This window comes from Numida meleagris, chromosome 4 (assembly GCF_002078875.1).
Source record: "Numida meleagris isolate 19003 breed g44 Domestic line chromosome 4, NumMel1.0, whole genome shotgun sequence".
Classification (NCBI taxonomy): Eukaryota; Metazoa; Chordata; class Aves; order Galliformes; family Numididae; genus Numida; species Numida meleagris.
This window is the reverse complement of record NC_034412.1, coordinates 6,498,374-6,517,336: the sequence shown is the minus strand read 5'-3', so window position 1 is coordinate 6,517,336 and position 18,963 is coordinate 6,498,374. Positions and strand designations below refer to the sequence as shown.

Genomic DNA, 18,963 nt, shown 5'->3' with positions numbered 1-18,963 from the left:
CAAAGCTTGCCACATCTCTAGTGGGAAGGGCTGCTGTTCAATTCAAACAAGCCCTGTAAGGAAGCTAATTGCTGAGAACAGTGGGATCTTCTGAAGCTCTAATTAGAGGTGATTTTCCTGCTCTGCAAGAGCAGGAAACCTCTCTGGATACATACCAGTGAGCAAGACCACCTTACAGCTGGGGGTGCAGCTGGCCTCTTCTAGCAATGGGCATGGCTCTGCTGAGCAAATGGGGAGTTCAATGGACAGGGACTGAGTAGAAACTTAGCCATGATACCTCCTGCACCCCTGCAGTGTGGCTGGGATATTTCTGAGCGTGAAGTGGCACAAAGCTTGAGCACAGTGCAGGGTGAAGTCAGCTGGATTGGGACCCACACCAGGACATCAGTGGTGTGCCTGAAGCACCAGGGTTACAATCTGGCTACACTGGGGCATATCTGTAGTTCAGTATTAAGCAGAAGCTTTATCTAAATGACAACTTTAATTTCTAACTCTGTGCTTTCCATCTTGCTTCATTTCTGGTGAGATGCCTGTTGAAACCACTATCTTGTACTCACTCTTTAAGCAGCCAAACACTACACCCAGCAGTGTTTACCTATGAGTGGGCACAAACAAGTGAGCCTGTGGCCACGTGGGAGCCAGAGGGAGTTCTGCCACAGAGTTCAACAGGAATTAAAATACTGTAGAAGTGCACTTCTGCTGTTGCACTGTAATCTCTCTGCTGTAGACCTCTAGCTTAAATGCACATTAAAGTCTGGGGTCAGGCCACCTGGCAGTGAGTTAATGGTCCATAGAGTGGCTGCTGCTGTGCTGCCTCCCCTCCATTAAGAGGCAATGTTGTTGAAAGTGGTTGGTGTGCCTCGATTAACGGGGCTCATAGCTTCCACCTGCACAAGGGAGGATGCTTGTTGCATTTAAATAAGATATGAAGCCAAGAGGCACTGCAGAGCTGCTATATCCAAAAAGAAGACTGCATTGGGGTAGGAACTCCTGTTGTGCTCCCATGGGTCACTTCTGGGGAATCATGGACCCCTGTGTCACCACTGCACTGCTGCCTGCCTTTCCCCAGGGAGTATTACAGACATCAGTACTCACATCTGTAACTCTGGATGAACATGCAAAACCCAGGAGGTTCCTTTTTACCACAGTCCTTTTGCTGGCAAAGCATGCATCATCTGGTTGCTGGCACAATTATAAACCAAACGATCCTTAATATAAAGGAGAAAAATGTTGAGTCTCCAAACACATGCACTACTCCAGCCTGCTCAGCGGCCTCGGGCTTTTGGTAGCAGCCTGGGAGGCTCAGTGCTGTCCGGCACCCTGGTGCTTGGCATGCAAAGAGGCACAGAGAGAGGGTGATTTCTCTGGCTCATTGAAAAGAGTAAAAAGATGGAAATAAGAGACATTTACCAGCTGTGGCGGTGGGAAGGGTGCTGCGGCCTTCTGCTTTCCTTTCCCATCGTTGTGCTGCTTTTCTCTCTGGGGCCCCATGTTGCAAATCCTACACTCCCATCTGGAGAGCACTGGCTGTGGGCTCCCTCCAGAGCTTGTTGACGCAATCTGGGTCATTCAGGAAAGGTTATTGGGAAGGATCCTGCGCGTCCCTGTGGTGCTGGTGCTGGGATTTGCCTTCTATGATGTGCAAGGGGCTGGGCTGATCCCATCCCAAACCCACTTTGCTCAGCCTGCTGCAACTCTGGACTCCCACAGTGCCCACTGGGAGGCCAGCTGAGGTGTGGATGTGGTGACCCCACTCCAGGGACATAGGTGGTACCTTGTGGGATCCACCTAAGCACTTCTTTCGGATGGAGAGAAGTCAATGGCTGAAGCTAGTGCAATGGCGCTGAGGAGTGGAGCCTGGCTTCCCTGTCCAGGAGCTGCCAGTGAATAAGGGGATTTCTGAAAGGCAGTGACCCCCTTCTGGGGAAGGCAGGATTTCTTGAGGTGGGACTGAGTAGATGATTATTACTGCTAGGAGTTAATCTGTACAGCTGCTTCATGGGATTCCCTAGTGCCTGCATTTTGTACTCTGCAACAGAGGATAAATGTGCAGAGAATTTCTGATTTCAGAAAGGCCATGCAAAAGCACATGCATGCAGAAGTGCAGAGCAAGAGGCACCAGTCTGTTTGTATTTTAGCTGTATATGTAACAATCTCTCCCATTCCAACACTGGTTTAATACTGAGGGACCAAACAAGTTAAGCACTACAGCTCAGTGGTACTGAAAGTTACCTTACTCTGGGTTTTTACACATTAGGTGAATGCTAGTTGCAACAAATCCAACTCCAAAGCTATTGCTGAGACACCTGAGCCTCCTGCCCACCACCCACATTCCCACACAGAGGCAGCTGCTCCCTCAGCCCCGCACAGTCCTCAGTCCACATTTAGTCCCCATTCTCAGACAAGCTTGGGGAGTAAAGCAATAGTCACTGCTGCTCATGCTGCTGCGCTATACTGTGTGCAGCTTCCAGCATCAGTCAGTGCATTTAGGAGTATTTTGCTTTCTATGTGAGAGGCCCACAGGGTTTTCTAGCAATAATAATACAACATGCATTGCTAAAATACTACCATAAACCTTTAACTACACCGTGAATGCTACCAACAGCAACTTCCTCAGGTGAGCAAGTGTAACTTATATCCTGAAACAGCTCTTGAACTTGTTTGCCTATAAACATCCTTCAGTCCTTGACCAGCCTGAGTCATGCCTCTGCTCAGCAGACAAAAGTGCTCCAGGACATCCTTTTGGGAGCCTTACTTAGCAATCAAGTCTGAGTTCACTCCAGTTATAACCACCCCAATGTGGCTCTGCCCAGTAGCCTGCCTGCCCAGTGCTATCCCCACCTCTGATGCCCCGCAGCAGTCACCCCGCTGTGCCCAGCTTTACCTTGCCAGCAGCAGTGCTTAAAGTGCAGATCTCAATGTGGTGGGAGGATTTTCCCCATCATCTATGTGCTTCTGCAGATTCCACCTCTGGTGAAGCAGCCCATTTGTGAGCAGGAGGCTTCCATGGAGTTCTTGGTGCGTATCCAGTTACTTCTCCCTGCTCTCTCCTGGGTTGTTTTTAATACTTTGTATTTCAGTAGAGGTAACACCAATGTTCAGTTACTTCTCAGCCTCGATCCACCAGAAGGAAGCAGGTGAGCAGACCCTATGAATGAAGCCAGCCTGGAGAAGGAGAGCTTCTTCTGTCTGTGCTTTACTTCCTGATGCTCCTCAGTACCCCCACACTTACAGGTGTTCCTCTTTCCACCTGTTCTGCCAGGGCTCCTCATGTGCCCCCAGGGCATGGTGCTTGCTGCAGGTGATGCTTTTGCTCTCACTTCTTCCTTGGAAAAAGATTGCAGGAACTGGGCAGAAAATGGGGTTTGCGGCAGAATCTGGTGGTGGGGCAGCCCCGCTCCTGCCCGGATATCTTCTTGTGGCTTCACCTTTCCTCTCAGAAATGCCAGGGCTGTGATGGAGTATCTGTGAGACTTCTGCTCCTGTGCTTGCTCAACCCTGTGTATCCTTCCTGGTGTGACGCTGGGGGCTTTCCAGCCCTCCCCTCTGTCACCTCCATCCGGACCGCTCTGCCCTTGGATGGTGTTTGCTTTTCTGAGCCAGGAGCGTGCCGGAGCGGCTCACTCACCTCACACTGCTCTCCCACTCGATGCACTTGCTGTTTGCTCCTACAGCAGAAATAAAAGCTGCTTTTCCTGGCAGGAGGAATGCATGGTCTGCAGTTGAGATAGAATCTTTTTCCCTCCGTTTGTTACGTGAGGTCTCATGAATTAAGAAGCTCCAACCCGTCTAGACCTTATACCAGTCAGTCTGATTCATCAGCGGATCTCCTAGGAAACTCGCTGTTCCTCTCTGATTTGTTACAAACATCTCTCCCAATTTAAAGATGAAATACAGTGAAAGCAGAAAGAAGAGCTATACCATGTAGACACCTCATACAAAACCATGTGCCTTGTGTGCACGCAGCTGCACTGATATGTGTGGGAAGCAGCCTCCCCATGCTGTGTCACAGGTGGGAAGGGGCTGTCCTGTCCCTGCTGGAAATCCTCCCTGTGCTGGGAACTCCATCTGTGGGGTGAACAGTCCCAGAGGAGATGATGATGATGGCATTCAATGGGGGGCTCTGTTGTTTGTGCTTTAATTTGGACTTTCTGCTGGGCTGACTGTTGGGTGGCTGTGTGGGAAAACAGTCCTAAATGGGTGCCACCAAGCTACCTCCAGTTCCTTTTACTGGGTAAATTGGGACTCAAACCAGTTTCTGTGGGATGGAATCTGTTCTCCTGTTAAGGGTTGTGGCATCTTTCATGTTTGGGCAGAAGAGCTCCAGGATCATGCCCTCTGCTCCGGCCATGCTCACATCTGGCCAGAATCTTGGCTCTGAACACACTGCCCCTACTGGCACAGCCTCAAGTGCTCAAAGCTCAGTTTGCTGAGTAATCCAGGCTGCAGTGAGCGGCTGCTGATAAATGAGGGTTCAGGCAATCAAGCTCATTTCCAATGCAATTAATCCATGTCAGGAACATGACCTCTTTCTGGCTAATTGAAGTTCTTGCAGATAGTCTAAATGATGGTAATAAAGGGCTGGCTCCCAGTGTGGGAGAGCCCCTGTACTGAGGGTGACACCTCTTTGCCCTGCTCCCACATGGCTGAAGTGACACAGGAGGGTGGGCCAAAGTGAAAGGGGGAAGCATCTCCTCCTCCTTCCCACCTTTTTGCTTTCTTTGTGGAACTTAAAGGAAAGAGTGAAGCTGTGATGCTGTCAGATCTCAGTGCTAGTGTCTGGTGGGAGGGAGGAGGAGCAGAGGGGATAGCATCGGCAGGGCATGCTCTGGTGGAAGGCACCAGCATAGGAACCGTGGCTTTGTTCTGTACAACCTCAGCAAGTAATTTTTACAAATTGGATCTTTGGAGATGAAAGCTTTGTTACTGCAAAACAATGAGCTCTCCACACTCTCAGTAGTACAAACGGGCTTCATTGGTATTGGGAAGATACAGGCTTATTGTTTTTAGTCTGTTCCTGTAGTATCAGGAATGCTTAATGTGATAATCAGTGTAATTGAGGAAATTAAAGTACGGAGAGTTGCAGTGCTCTCAACAGGTGATGATGATACAGCTGTAATGCTGCTGGAGGTCTGTGGGCTGTGCACTGGTGATAACAGGAAGGTGCAGGAATGATATCTGCTGCCCTGGCATTTCCCTGTGCATTTCTCCATGCCCAGCACTGCTCTGCCACAGTCGCAGGAGGGCTTCTCCCTCTTGCAGCCTTGCACAAATTGCTACAGAGCAGGTTTGGCCATTAAATTAAGCTGCTTTAATATATGCAATCAGTTGTGCTGTGAGCTGCGTTTGTGTGCTGCAATCAGGGTTCTCTACTTGGGAAGGCGGCTGGAGCTGGAGGTACAGCTGTGGGGATGTGTGCTCTGTGGTGTTCACACTCATCAGGAAATTGCTTACATTGCAAAGCAATTATCGTGGTTTAAAATTCCAACAGTGTTTTGAAGGTGTAAGTACCAGGGGGCTTCCATTTGCAGAGAGGTTTTTATTGCATCAGCTTGCCTGATGACTTTACTGTTTGAACCACATTGAGGTGTTTTAGAAGCCAGTTTGTGGTCTTGTTTAGAAAACTCCACATGGAACACTTGCTCCTTTGCAGGCTGCTATACTAAAGCCCCTTTATGCTCTGTGCAAGTTTAACTGGGTAAAGCCCCACACAGCATTTCCTACTCCCCTTCTTAATTGCTGGCAGCACAGCTCTCACCTGGAGCACGGCGCATCACTGCTCTATGACTGAGTCCAGCAGCCTCTCTAGGAGCAGCAGTCACTCCTGCAGTACATTTTCACCCACTGCTCTGCAATTGGGTTGGCTCGAGTGGGAAGGGTGAATGATGTCCATCAGCTACTAAACAGCAGATGTGCTGCTGCAGATGCTGGTGTTTGGGGGTGCTGTGCAAGGTGAAGGCACTGCTGCTCCCCAGGTCCCACTGCCAGTGCTGTGGACAGGTCCCAGGGGCTGTCTGAGCCCCATTGGAGCCCGGGGGGGGGGAGGGTGAGAAGTGAACCGTGACCTAATGGAGGGGATGGTTCAAACATCACTCAGCAAGGGAGGAACTTTCTGCAGAGGACAATCATAGAATCATTAAGGCTGGAAAAGACTACTAAGATCACCTAGTCTAATGGCCAACCCACCTCCACCATGCCCCCTAACCGCATCCCTCAGTGCCACATCTCCACAGTTCCTGAACATCCCCAGACCTGACAATTCAGTGCTTCCGAGGAGGGCTACTGTTCCCTTAAACAACATCATGAGATTTATTGTCACACAACTTGTTGTATGTAAAATGTATATGAAAGCTCACCCATAATTACCATAGTAACCACAATCACAGCCTTCCTATGTAGGGTTTCAAATGCTGGATTACTGCATCAGTGGTGGTACCACAACCATACATGTCCTAGCAAAAAGCCCATATGCTTCTGGCAGCCAGTTTTGTTTCTAGATGTCACTGCTTGACTTAAAAGCTCTCACCAAGCCTTGATTAATCCTGTAACATTTCTTCACTATACATATGCTTCTGCGGTGTCTTTAAGGTCATGTGGAATTCTGTTTGCAATCCCTTTTATAAATAATAATACAAAACACTTGCTGCTAAATCTAGCTGTCAGCAAACAAATGCCAAGGAGCAAAATGATTATTACTGTTATTTGTGCCATTCCAAAATCCATTAATTTGCTTGTTGCGGTGTTAAGTAATGAACGCTTTTGCAGCAAGGTCACAATTCCATTTACATCACAACTATCTCATCTCATGTATGATATACGGAGCCTATTTTTTGCTTAGGGCAATGTATTTTATTAAAATTATTTTCCTTCTTTCTTACAGAATGTCTGTTATGACTATAAAGATTTCCTGTGTGACATCTCTTTTTAAATCCAGTGCATAATTATAAAAACCAGAAATTCATATGATGCTACCTTAATACACCCCTCATTTTCTTTGAACAGGAGGACAGGCTGCTGTTATTTACTTGACAACATAGGCTTACTGAGCTTTGTGGAATTTCGCGGTCTCTGACACACATCAGGTACAGGCAGAGCAATGATGGAAATAATGTGAAAGAAAATGATTCAGTTCAAGTCAAAAAGACTAATGGAAGTAGTAAAAACAGGGAAGAAATGAAAGCAAGAATTACTGAAATAAATATCTGAGATGGGAACCTGCAGGAAAGGTACACTGCAGCTGCAGATGTGCCTTGCTGAGTGTCAGCCAGGTTAATTTGCAAGGTGGCAGGTGTCTTAGGAACAGGCAATGCTGAAGGAAAGATGTGGTGTCCTTGGGCTGGGTCTGCCCAAGGAGCTGAGCCACTCCCAGGTGTCCTTGGAGCATCCCCAATTTACTGCAGTGGTGACTTCAACATTTGTGTTTAAGGGTGGTTACGCAAACCTGGGCCCCCCAGCCTCAACCCCCAGCTAGCAGCGTGAGTGCAGCTTGTACTGAATGGCTGTACAGTACTTCATCTGCTTAGCAGCTCTGGCCTCACCACTGGCACTTCTGGGCCATGTTCTCCCCACATTGTCACCACCTCTCTTGTTGGGCTTCTCAGCCCCACTACCCAGGGGCCGGGAGGTGAGTGCTGCTCTTCCATGCAGATGGAAAACCTTCTGGGTGATGCAAAGTGCTTGGCTCAAGGTCACCATGTGCAGCTTTGAAATCACTTGATAAACACTTCATTCCCAGCAAATAACGTGCTTTGGGCTGTGATCTTATCCTGTAAATGAATCTGAGATACATTCCTCCTCTTTCGTTCTAGTCCAGTGGTGTATTTTGCCCACACTAAATAAGAAGTGGAAAATCATTAACTTCCCCTTCTGATATATGTTTTTAATTTCTTCATTCATAATGAGTTCATTGCTGCAGCAGCAGGGGTGAAATATGTTGTACTACTGGAATTCCTTTGCAATTCAGCATTAATTAATGTCCACTTCTAGCACAGTGTGAACAGTAATGAGCCTAATCTTTCAGAAACCGCTGTGGGAAATTCTGCCTTTCTTTTCTAGCAAGTTGTCAGAAATACAGTGACAATTGTGTCTTAGCCTTTGTTTAAAGCTGCTGCTTAGTGATTCTGAAGGGCCAGAGGACAGTCAAGCATGGTGCCCTCGTTCTCTGACCCTATGCCTGTAATGGAGATTCTGGTCTACCTTGACAGAATCAGCTCCATCCTGGTGCACCGGAGGATGCTGCTGAATTTGTGTGCAACCTCAGTTTTGAAAGTTTTCTTGGACTGTGAATAAGCTGCTCTGAGAGCCCAGTGGAACCAGCAGTATGTGCTGTATTGCAGGGGGCTGAGCCAGATGCATGGCTTCAGGGGAGGGCTGTGCATCCATCCTATTTCACTGACTTCTCATTGGTAAAATTTCTTGCTTTTGTTTCAGTATCCAACTTGGAATGTGTAGAAATCTCAGTCAACTAAAACATGAACAATGGGGAATAGGAATTACTGCACCCTGGGGGCAATGGGATAACCCTCTGTATGCGGCAATGAACTCATTAGGACTGGGGAGGACTAAATACAAACCCCAGTGGCAGGACAGGTGCTTAAGTGAATAGCACATCATAGCACTTTAAAATGGGCTTTGCAGAAAACTTGAAATCTTTCTCTTTGCTACACCCGCTGTAGCCCTGATTAATGATTTTTTTTTTACCAAAGCTCCCATTGCATCTGTCTGTGCTGAATTAATATGCAAAAGTTTATATGAAATGATTTGCTTAGAGGTCTTAATGAATTTGGTTATCAGAGAGGCCTTTCTAATAAAGATAACAGACGTCAGCAGAGCTGGCAACATTTTTACTGAGGCAATTTTTCACTGAGTCCAGAGTAAATGTTCTCTGATAAATCTCGTCAGTGCTGTCACTCTCAGTCTAATGGCAGGAACAGCCTTTTAGCTCATGCAACAGCAGAGCTATTCAGTGGCTTGTGGGTTCTGGCACCATGTTCAAGTGTTCTCCAGCCTTTCCTGTCTTGCTAATCCCTCTGTGACTAATTCACTAACTTACTTAGAACATGAGAGGTTGCCTCCATGGGAGTCTCAGCCTCTGCTGTTCAGACTCTTATGATGGATGCTGCCTGCTCTCCATGTATGATGTGCTGGGCATGCTGCACTTCACCTGGCTGCCTTGCCATAGAAGCATATGCAGAATTAATGCTTTGTTCTTAAAGCACTTGTACTGTCTGTTTTCTGTCTGTCTTTCCTTTTCAAAAAACTTTTGAATCAGATTTCCTCTGGCCTTTACAGCCAGGTATAGCCCTGAACCTAAGTGAGGTCTGGAAGAGAAAACATGCTTTGTATTTCTTGCAGATAGCTTCATACACCAGGCTCATTCATCATGAGGGATGCTGAGCTGCCAGCTAGCTGTGTATCTCTTAAGCATTGCAGTCTGTCTCATTGAGGCACCCACAGCCTGGGGCTGAGTCCACAGCTGTGATGGCTGTGTGCTATCATGATGACAATGACCTTGTTTTCTTTGCTGGGTGTGAAGCTGCCACTGTCTAATGTGGGATGTGTACCTTGCATGCTGGGACAAGTGAGGAGTTTGGAAACAGCCTTTGCCTAGTGCCAGGAGTGCTCTACTATGTGCGGGATCCAAGTCCACTGTGTGAGCCCTCTGACAGGTGGTGGGAGGTTTGTTTTCTTTTAAACTCTTTGCTGCTGATCTTACATGCCACCAAACTCCAGTGTCTGTAGCAGAGACAGTATCTTATAATCGTAGAATCATTAAGGTTGGAAAAGACCTCTAAGATCATCTAGTCCAACCGTTCACCTACCACCAATATTGCCCATTGACCACATCCCTCAGTGCCACATCTCCACAGTTTTGGAACACCTCCAGGCACGGTGACTCCACCACTCTCTGGGCAGCCTGTGCCAACGCATTACCACTCGTTTGGAAAAGAGGTTTTTCCTAATACCTAGACTGAAACCTCTTGATGAGTTGGTTAGCATTTGTGAAGATCTGAGCAGTAACTGGAAAATGAATAAATGTTGTACAGCTGAGTGAGAGCTCTGTGTCAGCCAGATCTAACACTGACTTTGGAGAAGTCCTTGGATGATGTGAACTGGCTCTTACTGTGAGTGGAGAAAATAAAGCTGAAGCAGTTTATACAGCTGAATACCTGGTCATTATATCTAATGTTCTAAAAGCTGCTGTGGAAGCGCAGGCTAAAATGGCTATTCATCTTTGATCCTTTGGCAATACAGGAATCTCAAGTAATCTCTAAGAGCAGGGTTAGAGAGAGCTCAATTTTTACCTACAGCCCACTAAACACTGTTCACAAAATGCTCCAGCTCAAAGGGGACAGCATGGTATGGGAAGTCACACACAAAAGTGTCCTTTGTGCAGACATCAGGGCCCCTCTACTTCCCCTGACTGTTAGGAGAAAAAGCAAAATGGTGGGTTTTGTGGTTTCCTAGCGAAGTCTTTCTCTTTGAAAGTCCATTCTGATCTTGTGTATGATATTGGAAAAGGATGGATTCAGTGGAGGTTGGGGTGCTTTTGTGGTTGACGGAAAGTTATTTTCTTCCTTCTCAACTCATAGCAATAATTACATGTATTTTCAGAAGTTCTGTAGAAAAAATATTTGCCTCCCTCTGAACTACTTAGTGCACTGGTTATCTCAGAGACTGCAGGAAATGTTTGCTCTGTCTTGCTTGTCCTTTTCCCAACAATGCTCACACACAAAAGCCAATTTGGAAACGTGTAAGCGTTTTGATTGACAATAGAAATTTTTTCTTTGAATTTTGGCAAAGAGTTTATGCTCCCCAGAATGCTTTTCAGTTAACTCTCATTTCATTTGCATGACTAAACAGTGGTTCTGCATTGCTTCATTACAAAAGACTTGCAGAGCTCCAAATGTGTTTCAATGCTGGGGAAAAAAATACCAGCAAATCAAACTGCTGTGTATGGTTAAATTGCTCCAAAATAATAAAAAAAATCAATAGCAACAGTTCCTTTTATCCCTTCAAATTTAGCCTTAGGCAATATGAAAAGAGGAAGCTTCAAGCCCCAGAAAAATCTGGGTGTGGATGGTGGAAACGAGAGATGTTGTCTTTTAAGAAATAATCCTGGTTTCTGCCAGCACAATAATGCAAAATGCTGATGATTTACTGCTGGGATTCACTACCACATCAAATGTATTGCCATGAATTCTTTAGCAAATCTAATTGAATGTTAATTTTGCTATTGGAGATAAGCAGCCATTGAGCTTAGAGTGAAAAATCAATTTATATGTGTCATAATTCTGATATCCCTTGAACTTCCTTGGGCATATCCACAGTGCTGCCTCTTTGTGCTGTGGCTTTATGTTCCATAGGCGTTAGTTTGGTTGGTGAAGTCCAGCAGCCCTAAGCCTCTGAAATTGTACATCCAGGAGGCTGTAAACCTCTCTGATCCTGCAGGCTGGGGAATATCTCCACCATTTTTTGTTCTTTTTGGAGCACTTAAGCTCCTTTGGGCAGCGTGACGGGTCTCTGGTTCAGGAGGGCTGGGATTTGCTGCTGAGCTGTGGCATAAAGGAGCCAGAGCACCCTGGGGCTGGAAATGCTCTGCAAACGCTTGGAAACAGCACAGAGAGGCTCTGCAGGCTAAGGCACCTAGATTTGGACTATCAAGGTCAGCATTGCCCACTGAGGATTAGTCAGGATCAAGTAATTAAGGAAAAGGATAATTTATACCAGATTTCTGTTCCCTGCAGGCAGAGTAGATGACAGTTTTCTGTTGCTGACGTTTCTATGTCTTTTTTTTTTTTTGTACAGAAGTGCAGGAAAGGGAAGGACAGGTAACAGGTTGCTCAAGCACGGTGCTGCTGTGTCAAGGGGAGGATGATGATGTTGCTGAACCACTTCATTGGTGAATTTATTTGTGGAGACAAACACAGGCAATCTAGGCCTCCTCGAGTTCAGTGACTTAAAAGTAGCAGAAAAAGTGGCATCCTTGGGGATGCTCAAGCTCAGGTGTCAGCTCCGTGGTCTGACCTAATTGCCTCTATAGCTCATATAACCCAAATGTTTGCATGGTGTGGCCAGAGCTGCAGGCTGGTGGGTCCTGCTGCTCTGTGGGAAGAGCTGAATCATAGAATCACTCAAGTTGAAAAAGACCTCTAAGATCATCTAGTCCAACTGTCCACCTACCACCAATACTGCCGGCATTCCCTGTTCCTGTTTCCTCTTGAGAGCCAGAGAGTATCTTTGCCTTGGAGTATACATCTGGATGACAACAAATAGTTGCAGCCAAAGCTAAATTGACCAATCAAGGATTATTTGCTGTAAAATTATCCGCTTGGTCCATGAACAAATGGATCTGTGAATCATTTTGGCTGCAGAAAGGAGGGGGAAGGCTTCTGAAGCTGTCATCCCCTTCCTTTGTTTCGTAGTGAACAAAATGCTGTTTCAGTACTTTTAAAATGAAACTCTTGGACTGCTCTGAAATGGTTTTCTAGTTCAAAAATGTGCCTAAGTTTTAAAAAGCTAGATTTTAAATATTTTAAATGACTCTTTTTAAAGTGCTAGTTTCATCATTTACGTGAAAATTGTCCTTTTCAGATCAACCTCAACTAAATTTTTCCTCTCTGGTCTTCCCTGGCCAAAGAAGCAGAGCCTGAGTGCACTGATGCTTGTGGTTGCAATATAGATATCAAAGGATGATTCCCTCATTGTTCTTTTATTACTGACACTGCAAGTTGCTCAACTGCAGCATCTGGAGCCATTTAAGCTGTGTGCAAGAGAACATTTCTGGTGTATACTTAAAGGCTGTGTTTGTGTGCTTTCCTCCTTGCTCCCATACTCATTTTGCACAACATGGGATGCTTGTCATCTCCCCTGGTGTATATGCATTGCCTCTTTTAAATTTTTTCTGTAAGTTCAAATTTTACTTTCCCTCTTTTGGAAAGGTAGAGTGCACTTGCACCCTTTGAAATCTGCACCTGAAAAACAGAAGCTGTATATCCGATTGAGTTTGATTTGGCCTACACTAAGCAGGTTGTGGTCCCTCTGCCGTGGCATCTTTCTGAGAAATAATGTTATCAGATTAGCATAATCAAAGTGGGAATGGCTCCTAAAGCCCAGGTGGAGATAAAGCAGCATAATCAGATGGAGCACACCTGTCTTCTGGCACATGGAGTGGGCTGTGATAGATGGTCACCCTAGCACAGGCAGATAAGAAACACTTGAGGTAAGGGGAAGAAAATAGGAAGATATTTCCCACTATCTGTTTGTAGTAGTTCATATAGTGCTGCAAATTAAACTCTGTATTATTTTTTTTAGCCTTTGTAGTTGCCAGCCATAGCATTCAAGGGCAGTTATGACTTAGCACTGTTTTTATGCACTCCCTTTTTTGTCTTTTATGCCGCTTTACAGCTGTACGAGGCTTTGAAGCTGCAGCCAAGTGAGAAAGATGCCAGTGTGGCAGTGATGAGTGTGGGAAATGCCATGGCATCTCTTCCATCCTAGCTGGGTTTCCATTTTGAATATTCTGCACTTGCAGACTTATGCATGGGCAACAAACAGCCCAACATGCACCATCACTGCTCAGCACTGGCTGTGTATCTGTCCTTCTGCTCAGCAGTTTGTCCTGGATCCCCTGTTTGGAGAATGTGTTCCCTCTGTTACAATAAATAACAGATGGCTGTGGTTTTGACTGTACCTTGGGCATGCTGGAATAAATTGATCCGTGTAAACATGTTCCATGTATGGAAATGACCCCAAGAGACAATCTGATCCCAGCGCTGAGGGTTTACAGCTGTGCATCCGTGCAATGCCACACAGGCTGTAGCTGCACTTGATTGTGAGGGACCTTCTGTAACAATCAGTGGGGCAGCCAAAGGCACGCTCACTGCACTCTTCTTAATTTTACGTGGTAAAGAACTGACATGGGGAATGGTAATAAAGTTGGTTTTGAGCTGAGAGCAGTAGCCCTGTAGATCAGGTCGGAAGCTTTGGGAGCTGCACACATGGAATCCAAAAGCAGAATCAAATAGTTTTGCCAGCTGGCATGGGACATGACGTGGGTTAGCAAAGTGCTGCTAGAAGGAATGCCAAGTACAGCTGGGTCCTGTGCCACCAGTCAGTGACCGTGGCACCTTCTGCCATCCTTGGGGAGAAGAGTTTCCTCCTGCCCAACAAGGAGGAGAGGGTGCTGCTTTGCATTGTTGCTTTCCCTGTGCTGTACTCTCTCCTGATAGCATGAGTGCTGGAGGCAAACTTTAACTAGACAAAAGCATAATGGCCACTGAGCAGGACACAGTGTCTTTGCACCCGTTAATGGCACAGTCGATGTAACACTGCTTAGCTCTGCTGTGATCACAGCAGATTCACCAAGACAATGGTGTTCTGTCTGGCAAAGCAGCCTTTTTGGGATGCGGTTCAAAAGGTTATCAGTGGAAGGAGGAGGAATGCATACATAAGCGAGGGTGCAGTTCTTTCCACCACCTGTTGGTGGGACATGGTGAAGCAGAAATGCTAAATTGAGTGAACAGATCGTGGCTGATCCACGTCTGAATGGGGCAGTATTTTTTCTGCACATCTGGAATGTGAGATGGAGGGGAAGGACTGAGGGGAGCAGAACTGGAAAAGGAGAGGCAAAAAAACTGCAAGCAGAGCCCCATTCCCTGGTCTTGTAGATCCAGGGGTGATTAGTGTTGAGCTGAAGAGCTAATATGGAGTTGGAGCTCCAGGAAATCAATCCACAGGAGTTTGTGCATTGATCTGTTTGGAAGCATTAACCTGAGGAATTTCTCCATCTACACTTGTTTTCATTTGGGTGCATGTTCATAGGGATTGATTTTCTTAAGATCTGAGTGCTGAATTAGATGTTTTTCTGGATGTACTGTTTCAAACTCTGCTTTTGTAAGAAGGCATCAGCTGGGATTTCACCTAATTTGACTTTGTTATTGAGATTCTCAGGCAGTAAGCAGGAGGTTTGTGACTGCACTTTTCCCTGCGGCCCTTGAAAGGGCAGAGAGCTCCTCTATCTGTAAGGCTTAATCATGTTCTCACCCCTGTGCTATGGGGAAGGGGTGAGGGGCAAACTTAGATAACACTGTGCAGTAGGGTTGTATGACTCGACACGGGGTGAATTCCTGTCCCAATGAAATATGGTGACTTCTTATCGGGCGAAGACACTCAAGACTCATTTTGTCTTAAGACAAGTTGTATGCATAGATGCATAAAGTGTCTGCACGTATGTTCATATATATTGTACCCAGACTGTTTGTGTGCCCTTTGGCTGTGGAGGATGGAGCCTTAGATAAAAGGGAAGCTAAGCAGCCCTGTGTTGTGCCATTTGGGTGAAAAAACCCACATTTTTGTGGGGGAGAGAAGGAAGTCGAGGGCTATAGCAGAGGACTGCAGGAAGGCTTCCCTTCCCTACTGTGTCTGCTCAGTGATGATGCAGCCCATTTCCCAGCTGGCCCTGTCTGGGTGCAGCCCTGCCTGCCCCCTGCTGTGCAAAAAGCCCCTGGAATGAACAGAACGGGCACTCACAAAGCAGGCATTAATAGTGTTTTCCTTCTCTGTTGGATGCAGGGTCTGAGTTCAGGCACAGTGTGTCACCAAAAGCTGATAATAAATAGATGTGCAACACCTTTGAAATGCTAACTTCCCCTGAAAAGTCTGTTTCGTGACTATTTCTAAGCAACACAAAGCTCCTTCCTAGACAGTCTGCTCCCTTCTCTCTTTTTTAATAAGCAAGAAGCATAGCATATGGCTGGAAAGAATGTGACAAATATCTTCACATCCACACAGCTCAGGAAAGTAGGGACACGGAATAACTTCAAGGAAGCTCAGTTTCTAAGTACAGAGATGCTCAGAGAAGGGAAAGCTGGGAGCAGCTGGGTCTCAGGCAGGGGACTGCCTCTCCCTCCTGCTTCCATCTTTTCCCCATGGGCTGGAAGTGGCTGTGCCTTTCCAGGGGATGTTTTATTTCTGAAATGGTTGCAAGAGCAGTTGAAAGCCCAGGTTTCTGCTGTGCCAGGCTCTGTTTAACACAATGTGCACTTGCTTTCCCCAGCTGCATTTTCCCTGTGCTCTTCTGAAGTCGGGTTTGCTGCTGAACTCCTTGTGTGGGTACACTGTGACCCATTTCAGTTCAAATGAACTAGGTTAGCTAAAGCAATGCAAAATGTAGGTCCTCTGCTGTTTTGCCTCATTTTGAGTGAAATCCATTGGCCACAGATGCGCAGTCCCTCAGCTGATGTAAGTCAGTGCACCTCCTTTGACTTTGATGGAGGTTTGCATCTTCGTTCCAGCTGCAGATCTCACATGGCATCTGCTATGATTTATCCTGCGTGGTGTTTATTTTAATAGCCTGATAAAACTGTTATCCTCGAGGGGAGATGGAGGCTGGTAGCTGTATGCTTAGCACAACTCTGCACCCATGTAGATTCCATAAGTATTTGCTTCAAAGATGTAAACACCACATTACCCAATTAAAGGAGTGTCCTTAATAATTTATCAGGCAATTAAAGTATTCATTGCCCTTTATCCCAGGGAGCTCCACCAGTGATATACAATCTGAACTTGAGTTAAAATGCGATAATAAATGAACAGTGATGCAGTGTATCAGCCATAATGAGAACATTAAGGCAATGAAGGGTGGTTTGTCAAAAATAGAGTACGTAACACAGTTAGTGGAGCTAACTTAATTTCTGGAAATACCACTCATCTTGGATTGGGGCATGGAGGAAGATGACAGGGGAAGAAATCTCAGGAATACGTTCTAGCGAAAATTTACTTGTTGCAAAGTCAGAGATGGAAAAGGTCTGTCTCCCTAGTTGTTATTAATAAGCCTCTTGAGACCGGGATGAGAAAGGGAAATGAGCCACTGAATGAGAGATTGTAGCAGGAGCTGTGTTTCAGCTTAGCTCTGGCTGCTTGTCATAGTACGGTATCACCTTGTCCTTCTGTAATGAAAAACGTGAAAGCAAAAGGGAAAAGAAAAGGCAAAAAAAAAAAAAAAAAAGCAAATGCTGTTGTGATTAATTCTGGCCAAACTGTTTGAAAATGACCCAAGAGATTAGGAGTCCAACTCAGAGAATTCTAATCAGATTCAGACACCCTCTGCTCTTCTGGAAATCCTAGTCACTGCTGTAGAAATGCCAGGACTGTGCCAAGTTGGTGCTGTTACTCCTGCTGCTGGTGGTACCTGGGGCTGTGAACGTACACCCAAAGGTGATGTACATGCAATGTTGGGAAGTGTTGAACTGTGGGTAAAGAAGGGATGATATCTCCATCTTCCAATGTATAAATCATATCTTCAGGTGGGTGAGGTGACAAAGAGCCATTGTTACTACTTTTGAAGGATTGTTCTTGTGCTGTTCAGTTCTACATATGAGAAAGGCTGGGATGGAAGTGAATGCAGATGAGAACATCTTGATTCCACAGTTAGACAGCCACAAGTAATTTGCTTTAATGGAAAAACCCAAAAAAAGTCTTGTGCTCCAAATTGAGATGGGCTTCACAGATACAATTATTTTGACTGTATGCATGAATATGACATGCTTTGAAAATGGGTTCCTGCAACATCTCTTTTAGTGGGTGAATTCTTGATCCTTTTATGGTGACACAAATTATTTGTTGGTTAAGAAAGAACCACAGTATTTAAGGCAATGTTGCATGCTTTCTGGTTTATTTGCTGGCCTTCATAGACCTGTATAATACCTGTGGAAACTTCAGTCATTAATACTGAAGATTTAGCATAGCCCATCATCTGAAAGCTTGCATCTTACATCAAAAGAAGCCAAATGACCAAAAGTATGTTTTGGAGACATTTGCAAGGGCAAGAAGTACGTGGGCTCTATTCCTGCACTGTTACCAAACTGCTCTGCGACATCGGACACTTTGCGCTATTATTATTTTTCCTTTGCTTATTTGGTCTCTTGTGAACTCTTTGGAGAATGAACAGCTGCTTGCAGCAGGATTGTGTGGTGCTTAGTGCTATATGGCAACTTGTAACAATAGCAGGGTGATTGGAGAGTGAGCATTATATTAACTAATTTGGAGTGGATTATATGGACTAGAATAGTGTACTTGAATGCAAGGCTCATCTTCTCCCCACTACTTGCAGTACGTTAGCTCCATTTATTTATATTGCTATGCTTTTCCCTTCATGTGATGTGAAGGAGAGTCAGTGCCCTGCTATGAACTCACCACAGGTTTTGGGGAGAAGATCAGCTCTCTAATGGATTTGAGAAAGCTTTTGTAGTTATTGATGGCCTCTGGAAGAAGTTTCTTCAGACCTACATGTGGCTCTGCCACCTTCCCAGTGGCACTGGTGCTGGTGTGCAGCATTCCCTTTCCTAAGGGAGACTGGGGAGCTGGGCACTTCTTCACAATCTCTTGTCCTAGTCTAAAGAGTAAGCACCCCTATAGGGATAAAATATCTTGATTCTGAAGCGACCTGGCAAACCAAATTTTTCACTGAACAAATTTAAGGACAAAAGAGTACACTTTAAATAAGAGCATGAGCCATAAAAAATAGTAGCAAAATATGCCTTTAATGTGATACTTAATGTTTTTTTTTTTGTTGGTTTAACTCAACCAGCTTTTCAGTTATTTGTTCTAAGCTAAAGCAGGCATCTCCCTCTTTTATCTTAAGATACAGAGAATATCCCTATTTCCTCAGTTGTAGCCAGCATGTCCTTGCCTTTCCCTCTTACCTTCTGCACCTGGTTCCCTTCCTTTTGCAGCTGAGCACTTGGATGCTATTCAGCCCACTGGGGGACTACAGCTGTTCTTTCCCTCTTCATCATTCTGGTCATTTGGCTGACATTTCAATTGCGTACTTAAATTTCCCCATTCCTGGATTTAGTCTGATTTCTTTGCAACCTTTTGTAGACAGAGCAGTACAACCTTTTGTACTGTTATGAGACAAAAGCAAATGTCCATGCTTCTTAGAACAGTCGTAACTATTTTTTC

The 18,963-nt window shown here is 45.5% G+C and overlaps 1 protein-coding gene across 8 annotated transcripts in view; it reads right to left on the bottom strand.

The window, feature by feature from the left end:
• LOC110398166 (calcium-activated potassium channel subunit beta-2) overlaps positions 1-18,963 on the bottom strand; it is a 116,767-nt gene that overhangs the window by 38,262 nt on the left and 59,542 nt on the right. Inside the window, exon 1 of one of the 8 annotated variants that reach the window (XM_021395592.1) lies at positions 2,885-7,429. The exons of 5 other annotated variants lie outside the window; for them this stretch is intronic. Coding sequence is in view for 2 of the 3 variants with exons in the window: in XM_021395588.1 (XP_021251263.1) it covers positions 1,411-1,460 (50 nt within the window). In the remaining variant the exon portion in view is untranslated. Of the gene's footprint in view, positions 1-1,410; positions 1,985-2,884; positions 7,430-18,963 lie in introns of those variants that run through there. 2 more of the 8 variants (XM_021395588.1, XM_021395586.1) reach the window with 2 other exon arrangements.